The sequence below is a fragment of the Poecile atricapillus genome, chromosome 13, assembly GCF_030490865.1.
Source record: "Poecile atricapillus isolate bPoeAtr1 chromosome 13, bPoeAtr1.hap1, whole genome shotgun sequence".
Classification (NCBI taxonomy): domain Eukaryota; kingdom Metazoa; phylum Chordata; class Aves; order Passeriformes; family Paridae; genus Poecile; species Poecile atricapillus.
This window is the reverse complement of record NC_081261.1, coordinates 17,066,801-17,076,278: the sequence shown is the minus strand read 5'-3', so window position 1 is coordinate 17,076,278 and position 9,478 is coordinate 17,066,801. Positions and strand designations below refer to the sequence as shown.

Sequence of the window (9,478 nt, the reverse complement as noted above, 5' to 3'; positions counted from 1 at the left end):
GCACCTTGGTGTGTCATGGGCTGCTTATTTGGGAATAACTGCACTGTGCTGTGTGAGGGAAATCCCAGAGCACAAGGGTGAGTGTGAAATGGGCTCTGTGCTTCAGGCATTCATTTCAGCTACAAGGAGTAACCTGGAGCCTGCTGTCCCATTGCTGTGGGAGTAAATAGAAAGAGAAGGCTCTTAGCGATGAGAAAACCACATCCTGCTGGATTTGTAGAGTTGGAAATTGTGGAAATAAGAGTAGCAAGAGCACAGTATTGTTTTTGTAAGGATGATGCTTGCCAGGGCTATTTTGCAGTGTTTGATGTAGTCTGAGGAAACCCTTGGGTCCTGGGAACAAGTTGGTAATGGTGACTAATAAAATCAGTATAAACTAACACACACTTGGGCCTTTGCATTTCCAGCTGCTTGTGTGCCACGCGTGTCTGCAGCTGGGGCAGCCGGGCCAGGGAGGGTTTGTGGCTCCACATTTTGTTCCTTGGATGGATCAAAGGGCTTGAACTCGTTCCGTGTCTGGTTTCTGTGCCTCTGTGAGGGAATGGGCACGATGGGCGCAGCTTGGCTGTGGGCAGGAGAGGCGTTCCCACCTTCCCCTGAGGAAAGGGGAGAGGAGAAGCAAAGAGAATAAAAATGGCTTTTTTGAACCCATTTTGTAAATGCGGCTGAAGTCTCGGCATGTACTAGAAAAGAGTATTTATTATGTCCCATTTCCTGATAGGAGCCTTAAAAGGCACGAGCCCCGTGCAGAAACACCACTTAGTGAACGGGAGTGTTGTTCCCTCTGTTCCATTATCCCCTCCCTCAGCCAGGCGAAGAAGCTGCGCCTCCCGGCTCAGCCGCTGTCCTGAGGGAGGCTGGCGGAGCCCCGGGGGTGGGTGCCCGGTAACGGGGAGTGTTCGCAGCCCCCTCTGTGAGCCCCGGGGGTGTTCGGGCCCCGTCCCCACCCCGCCAGTGCCACAAGATGGCGGCCGCCCCGCCGGACTGCGCTTCCCGGCGTGCAGCGCGCCGCCGCGCGAAATGGCCGCCAGGTGCCGCGCGAGACTACAGCTCCCGGCATGCTGCGCGCCGAGAGGCGGGAAAAACTACGCGTCCCGGCGTGCAGCGCGCCGCCCCCCCGCCGGTGCTGCGGCCTGGCACGCGCCTGCTGCCGCCGCTTCCGGGGGAGAGGGGGCGGGGCCCGGCGTTGGCGGAAGTGACGTCAGGTCCGGCGGTGTGTGGCGGAGCGGGGCGGGCCGGGCCGAGCGCGGACCGGGCGGAGCGGAGCGGGTCCGGTGGGTCCGGTGGGGTCCGGGCGGGTCACGGCGGAGCGGCGGCTCCTCTGCGCACCGCAGGTGAGAGGCGGGATCGACCCCGGGCACAGAACCGCCGGCATCGCCGCGGGGGGCTCGAGGGCGCCGCCCCCTCCCCTGAGGCGGCGCCGGGCCGCGGCCTCCACCCCCCGCGGCGGGGCCGCCCCTCGGTATTGTCTGCGGCGCCATCCGGGGCCTGCGGGGGCGGCTGGTGCCGAACAAAGCGGGGGCGGGGGGAGGCGGCCCCGCGGCGTTACCGCCCGCGCGGGGCCGGGGGCGGCGAGGCCCGCGGCTACCGACCCCCGCGGCTACCGACAACACGGCCCCGGAGCGGGTCCGGCCGCCCGCCGAGGGGCCCCGTCCCCGCCGGGGCGCTGCTCCCACAGCCCCCGCCTGAGCCCCGCGCGGGGGAGGCGGCTCCGTTCCGTAACCTCCAGCGCAGCACTTGGAAGCTTTTAGATCAGATAGCGCTGGCGTCCCGCGTGAATTTGATTAAGAAATCTGTTTATTAGGCGAGTATAATTATTAGACGGTTATAATCAGCTCCGTTGATAAGAGCCGTGTGCTAATCTCGATAGATAAGGAGGAGCTGGGCCGGCGCTGCCGACTCGCAGGAGGAATCACCGGGTGATAAACAAGTCACTGACTCCTGGCCGAGCTGCTCTGAAACACCTTCCCTTAATCTTCAGCTGCCGCTAAAACCATCACGTGTTGTTTTTGGATGCTTAAAGCAAATATCGTCATTTTTTTACTTAATTGCTCTCTTTTTTGTTCCTGTGCCGGGTAAGGACCTGAGGTTGCTGCATGGAATTAGGCCTGACCTCACCTCCGGAGAAGGCAGTGGATAATCTTCTTTCGTGACTGGGTTTTAAATGCAGACTCTTCAGTCACAAAGCTCTGAATTTTAATGATGGTCGGTCAAGGGCTCTTCATGGCTGTAACTGCAGCAAAATTCAGGGAAATGGGTGAATTAATGGGCCTTAGTGATGTTCTGACTAACAAGCTCCACACTGCATACAGAGAACAACTCGGGGTTAGCTTAAAACCTGTTGTTACAGGGGTTTTAATTTCTGTCTTCATTCCTAAGGTAAAAATCCTGGTTTTTATTAGTGTCTTTCCTTGTGTGCTTGCTCCACCACCCCCACTCCACACCAGAATCCCAGAGGGACTTGGGTCAGAGCCTCACAGTGTGTCACCGTGGCAGAATTCTCCCCGATTTTTGTTCCTTAGCACTGCCAATGTTATATTTCCTCTTCTAGAGTGAGGAGCTTTGAGCTCCTCTGCTTCCCACCTACTCCCAGATGGAAAATGGGTTATTTTTATTCCCAGCAGCAGTGTAGCCTGGCACTGGGGCTTGTTTCCTGCAGCAGCCTGCTTAGATTGGGACTTTTTGCAAGACTGAAGTGGCATTTGGCTCTCCCCCTCAGAATTCCCTGAAAAGGTTGTACCCAGTATTGGTGAAACGAGACTGAGCTTGTCCCCACACATGAGCACAGAAACCTGGTCTGTGTCTTGGAAGTGGAGAAAAGGGAAGGTTTATTTCTTCTGGAAGGTTTATTTGTTCTGTTGGAAGCTGCAGAAAATTAAATCAGGGGTGCTGCAAGTGGGGCTTCCTCAGTGTTCCTGCAGGATAAGTGAGTGTGGGCATGTTTCCCACATGTGGGAAAGGCATGAATGGACTGAGGGCTTCATCAGATAATCTTCAATTATTCAGGCTGAGCCTGGGTCCTTCTTGAAGATCATCCCCATCATCCTTGGGAAGTGGTGGACAGAGCTGGTTTGGTGCAAGCTGGACTTCTCTCCCTCCTAAAGCTGGAGCTCCTGTCCGGTGGGATCGCTTCAGAAATGGGAAAGCTGACCCATGAGTCAACAAATTAACCTTTCAAGCTTTTACACAAACAAGTAGGGTTGGTTTGTTTGGTTTGGGTTGTATTTTTTAATTATTTTTACCATTCTGGACTTGTCTGGGTACAGTCATCTTTGTGTAGAAAGTGCCCGAGTTCCTCACTGCTGAGGCAGTTACTTTCAGGAAAATAGTAATACCAAGATTAGCTCCACAAAAGAAAAGGTGAAAACACATGCCAGTAAAAAGGGGGGGGGAAAAAAAGAAATTATATTTTTTAGGCTTCATTTCCTGTACTCCATCCCATGTGTTGGCTTGGGAACAGCTGAAGAGGCTTAAAGCAATTTCAAGCTTGAATTGGGGTGTTAAACGCAACGGCCTTTCCTGTTTTATGTAAATGCTGCCAGTAATCCTCAGCAAGTTTGTTTTGAAAGAACATCAAAAAGAACCTGTTTTCTCTCAGTGGAATACACGGGATCTGCTCCCATTTGTGGCACTTCCCAGGGAGCTGCAGTGACTTCCGTGCTGGGCTTTGCCTTTGATTGAAAAACCTGGAACAGAGCAAGCCAGGCAGGTTCCTTCTTCTTTGTGCTTCTCTTAATTGGTCACTTGGATGTGGCAGGCTTTTAGCTGCTATTATCAAGAGTTTGGAACCAAAAGTTGCATCAATTCCCTAGATAACAGCACCAACTGGAATGCAAAGAGAAAATGTGAGGTTCTGGGTGATAAGCCCTTGTACTCTAATAACAACGAGGTTGTATTTTGATACCCTCCTCTCTGAAGAAGCCACTCTTTGATATGCAGGCAGCAGGCTAAAGTGTTGTTTTGATAATAAAATTAAAATATTTTCACTCCCTGCTGCAACTTTCATTGTGAATTGTAACATGAGAAAAACATTCAAATTTGACCTGAGTCATGGATTTTTTTTGGTCAGGTCTTTTTTAGGTCATTGTTTTTAAGATGTTGCCTCACTTTGCATACTGTTTAAAGAAAATTGATACTACCAGTATTGGTATCCAACAAATACTGAGCTTTTCCAGTGCTGATCTGTGTATTTGGGCATGGTAGAGGAAGGGCAGCACTGTTGTGTCAGCTCAGAACACACAGATTTCCAGGTGGCCCTGTGCAGGGTCGGTTCCTCATAGTTTCTGCTCCCTGCAAGGTTTCCCAGTGGGAAAGGGCTGTGAAACCTGGCTCATGCCATCACACACAACACTTGAAAGTGCTTTGGAAAACAAATTCTCCTTTTGAATGTTTAAATATTTCCTACTGGCAAGCACGTGCGCTTCCTGTTTTTTCCTGTCACTTTTCATTGGCCGTGGTGCTTGGCTTTGGTGAGGTTCAGTTTGGGAAATTGGTTTGTCCCTGGAATCCACACACAATGGGAACGGTGCTTGTGATGCCGCTCCTTGCTGGGATCTCAGAGCTCTGCTGTACTCGGGGCAGGGCTGCCTGGAGCCTCCAAATGCGGCTGCAGCCTCCCTTCCCTGGGGCTGGCCTTGTGCAGAGGCAGGGAGTGAGGACTCTGCAGGTGCTGAATTGCTGCTCTGCTCAGTTGCAGGTTTGGGATCGGAGTGGCAGCCATGAAGGACCCGAGTCGCAGCAGTACCAGCCCCAGCATCATCAGCGAGGATGTGATCATCAACGGGCACTCCCACGAGGATGACAACCCCTTTGCCGAGTACATGTGGATGGAGAACGAGGAGGAGTTTAACAGACAGGCAAGTCTTTCCTGCTTTCTGTGGCCTGTCTGTGCTTTGTCACTGCCCAGCTGAAGGGACAGGGCTGGGGTCCACCACTGACAGTCCCTTGGAGAGGAAGTTTCAGATCGGCCCTCTGGAGTGATCCTGGGGAGCAAATGGGTCTCCCTTTCTCTGGCAGTAAATGCTGATTTTCTGTAGTCCTGGTGGAAAAAAGAGGAAGTGCAGCATATTCGAAAGTATGCGTTGATTCCCTGCTTCTGGAGGAGGGAGGGCAGAAAAGAGAGTTGACAGAAGCACGTGGCACTTGGGAAGGGCCAGCCTGGGAGGTGTGCATGTGTGGGCATGCAGAATGTCCCAGTGCTGAGCTGGGGAATTCCAGGTGCACACCTGCCTTGGGAACGGCACTGCTGCTCCACAGGACACTGGGTGACTGAGCTGCTCATTTTAATACTTGAGTCTTACAGCTCCCTTCTCCCTCAGGAGGGAAGGAAACCTTACCTTCCTCTGCCACCTTGCCTCTGTCACCCCTTTCTCTCCTGCTCCCCAGACTGGGAACTGCCCACCTCTTCCCTCACCCATTCCCAGCTCGCTCTGTGCTCTCTACAGCTGCTCCCTGTGCCCCAGCAGCTGTGGCTGTGCTGGGTGCTGAGCCACAGCACGGCATCCTCAGGTGCCAGCAGCACTGAGTTCATTCAGTCGGGTTTGCTCACAAGACCTCCATTCTCTCTTCTCTTGTGCATTATTTCCTGTTTGGTGGCATTTTCCCCCTGGGAACTGTCCCACAGCATACAGGGGGTGTAGTTCTCTGGGAAGATTTTTCAGGCACAGATTCCATTGTCAGAGCAGAGGAAAGGTGGAGTGTGAGGGGAGAAGGGTCAGATGGACAAACACTTGGGGCAGCCTGATCACCTGCTGCTGCAAACACAGCCCTCTGGGAGCCTGAGCAAGTTAAACTGGAGCTGGGAAATAAAAACATACAATCTTAATTTCCAGCTGTTTGGGGAATTAAATGTTATTTCGTAGTGCTGGAGCTGCCATGGAGGCAGCTGTACAGGCCTGTAACCAGGCCCCCGGAGCTGAGCAAGCCCTGTGTAACAGGAGCCTGTGGCTGTGTGCCCACAGCAGGAGGGAGGCAGTGCCTCCTGCAGGTGCCACCCAGGCTGGAGTGCTGCTCTGGGGAATCACTGAGCCAGCCTTCCCTGCCTCCGGAGTGCCTGGGCGGTGCCTCGGAGCACGTGGGGATGAGTCCCTGTTCCCCAGAACACCAGGTGAGCTCGTGGGTGTGTTTGCCCCAAGGGCAAGGACCCAGATTGCGCAGCAGTCCTGATAATCTGCTGTTAGTGTTTTTGGTTTGGTGTTTGTGGTAACTGAATTTCCACTCCAGGATTGAGGAGGTGTTTGATTTCAGAGGGAAGCATAGATAGGAAAACTTGTTCGAGCTTCCACTGAGTGAACTTCTAAATCTGTCCTGAATCGTTTTTCCATTCCCTTGTGTCTGGGCAAGTCCTTCACACCAGCTTCTGTTTCCCTGCTTTCCACTCTTAAACACTCTGATACAGGACATGGAAAGTTTGTAGGATGACCTCCCTCCAGAGCTCGTTTACTGAGCAACCAAGGAAAACTGCTTTAATCTCTGCACTGTGTGTCAGTTCTGCATGGGTTGGTTTGTCCTGCTCCCAGGACAGCAGGGCTGCATTCCTGACAGCTGCTGGGATCAGGTGGGGTTCCCAGGGAGAGCACAGTGCGTGAGCACACACCCACAGCCAAGGAGAGCTGCTTGTTCCAGGTGACAGGCAGGGGTTATTTTTTCCCCAGGATGCTTTCCTGGGGAGTGTTTTCTGGCTCTGTGTGTTGGCACAGCTCCCTTCCTCATACTTGCAGCAAGCTCAGTCTAGACTAGTTGGTACAGCTGAAATTTTTGCTTGGGACCTACATTTTCCTTCTCCTTTAGGTCATAACAAGCTGCAAACAAAACAGCTGGGGCTGGGGGGGATTCTTCTGCCTCTCCCTTTCAGCTGCAGCCCCAATCCCTGGGACAAAGCACTGGTGTCCTTCCACCTGAAGATCAGCTGGGTGCACAGACCTGGCAATAAAACCCCCCATGAGCTCATGGTAGATTTGTTGCTGAAGCAGTTTCTTTTCACTGCACAGATCGAAGAGGAGTTGTGGGAAGAAGAATTTATCGAGCGCTGTTTCCAAGAGATGCTGGAAGAGGAGGAGGAGCATGAATGGTTTATTCCAGCCCGTGATCTCCCACAAACAATGGATCAAATCCAGGACCAGTTCAATGACCTTGTTATCAGTGACAGCTCGTCGCTGGAGGATCTGGTGGTAAGCTCAGCTTCTCATCCTATCCCTAAAGCTCAAGTCTTTGTGCAAGGCTGCTTGTGGTAAGAGAAAGTCCTTTCCAGCAGAAAGGAGCCTGTTAAACCCTGCCTGGCTGTGCAGGGTAAGTGGGAAGGATGTGTCCTCATGGGATGTGACCTGTTTGGTGGCTTTCTTCATACCCACGTGGAGCCTTTCCCAGCCCATGGCACAGCTCCAGGAGTGGGTGGGATGTTAGGAAAGAAGGGCACTGAGTGGAGCCAGGGCCGGGAAAGGGTCACTGGCCATCTGCCAGCACTGACACGTTGGGCTGCTCTGAGCCCTGTCCCAGGATCTGGTTGGGATTGGGAGAACCACAGCAGATCCCTGTAGCAATTCTAGGGAAGGGGGAAGCAGCCAAACTGTGATTATTTCCCTCTTTTTGCCATCTGACTTCTGTGCACAGCTCAGCTTAAAGGAAAGGGCAGCGTGTGCTTATTTTCCCTCACAGAATCCAAAGTTCCTTGTACAGGGCACAGACCCCACACCATCCTGTCACACAACTGCTCTGAGATTCAGATGCAGACCCTGACTTCTCCAAGCTGAAGCAGCTGCAGGCAGCAGTTTCAGCCTTAATGAAGATCAGAAAAGCCTAAGCCTCCATCTCTTTGTGATAAAGAGCTCCTTTTGAAAGTGCTGGTGCCCACCTCAAACTGCAGGACATGGAGCAGCAGCAACTTGCCAAGGGGGAGGACAGGAGAGTCACAGAGACATGTAAAAAATCAATACAATGCTCATACACATAGAATTCCCAGAAGTTGCTGAAGTTCCTGGAACAAGTCACCTCTTGCTTAAATAAGCAAAATTTAGAAACCTCGTGGCACGTTTGAGCAGCTCAACTTGAGAAAAGGCTATTTCAGCATGAGGGGAGCTGCTGTGGTCGGTGCATGCCTGTGGTTTGCTGCTTACTCCCTGAGCCCTCATCCAGCTGAAAATTCAGGTGGAGCTAAGGAAGGTTGGATAACTCAGGGAGTAGCACAGGGGAATGGGCTTTTCTGGGGATTATAGACTGCTGCTAAGTGTAGGAAGCCTATTGTATACCTGATTATTACTCTAAATCCATAAACCTATGCCTCTAATTGTCTTCAGCTTGAAAATAGGAGCTGAAAATAATGATTCACCTCAATTTCTGTTCTTCCCTTCCTCAGGTCAAGAGTAATCTGAATCCAAACGCAAAGGAGTTTGTTCCTGGGGTGAAGTACTTAAACATTTGAGTAGACTGGGCCCTCTTTTGGTGGATGTAGCACAATTTCCACACTGTGAAGCCAGTATTAGAAGATTTAATTGTAAAAGCTCTCTCTTCTTGTCACTGTGTTACACTTATGCATTGCCAAAGTTTTGTTAGTCTTGCATGCTCAATAAAAGTGCTGAGACTGTTATTAAGTAAATCTGTCAAAAGTTTAATGGAAACATAATTGGGCCCTGGCTCTGTGCGAAGGAGGCAGTGAGGTAAGAAGCACCAGTCAAGTTGAGACAAAGTACCACGTTAATAAAACCTTCTGCAGACTCTGACTTTTTAAACAGGACTTGGAATTTGCGGTGAATGGTCTGTTTTTAACTAAAGATGTGTTAACTGGTGCTAGCTTGCACCTGATAATGCCTTAACTTCCAAGTGAAAGTGAGGAGATCTGATTGTTATGCAAATTAGCTAACTTTCCTTTGAGGTATCAGTGTTGTTACTAACGTTAATTTCCCCCCTTGCAAAACATCATGATCCTGGGAAGCAGCGTGAGCTTAACCCAAATCTCACAGACCTGTACAGAGTCGTAGATCTCAGCTCCTGAACTAACATCCAGGCGATTGGGAGGAAGCAGTTCCCTGTCCTTTGCAGTGTGTGGTCACGTTAGAAACCTTCCCTTCCCTTCCCATGCTCTCCAGGGAGGTGTGAGATCCATCTCAGTTCCTGCCAGGAACAGGCACCCTACATAGCACTGCCTATGGAACCCTTAGCATCCCGACTTCCCACAGCTGGATTTAACCAGGCAAACCCCAGCATTAGTGATTTGAGTGGTGCTTTTCCCTTGCTTTGTTTAATCATCACTACACAATAGTCTACAGCACAATGACTTTTTGGGGTTTTTTTGGTTTTTTGTTTATTTTTTCTTTTAATAAAGCTAGAACAGTTTTGGCTTCTTAAACTTCATATTTGGGTAGGTTAAGCTGCCATACGTGTTCAGTGTGAATAGTGTTTAAGTTGAAAATATTGTAAAAAAATTATATTTTTTCAAAAATATTTAAAAAAATAAATAATAGTAGAACTGATGTGGTGGCTGTCT

At 51.0% G+C, this 9,478-nt stretch overlaps 1 protein-coding gene across 4 annotated transcripts; it reads left to right on the top strand.

The window, feature by feature from the left end:
• The first annotated feature begins 1,175 nt into the window (after positions 1-1,175).
• Positions 1,176-9,464, top strand: PAIP2 (poly(A) binding protein interacting protein 2). Of its 4 annotated transcripts, none has more exons than XM_058848364.1 (4): positions 1,176-1,334; positions 4,691-4,856; positions 6,990-7,169; positions 8,351-9,464. In XM_058848364.1, exons 2-4 carry the CDS (start codon positions 4,719-4,721, stop codon positions 8,414-8,416), a joined length of 384 nt encoding a protein of 127 aa, XP_058704347.1. In that variant the 5' UTR covers positions 1,176-1,334; positions 4,691-4,718; the 3' UTR covers positions 8,417-9,464. The 4 variants fall into 4 exon arrangements, with proteins under 4 accessions (XP_058704347.1, XP_058704348.1, XP_058704350.1 ...); XM_058848365.1 differs by having other exon boundaries at positions 1,180-1,334; positions 4,697-4,856; XM_058848367.1 differs by lacking the exon at positions 1,176-1,334 and adding an exon at positions 1,787-1,804 and having other exon boundaries at positions 4,697-4,856.
• Positions 9,465-9,478: the final 14 nt, after the last annotated feature.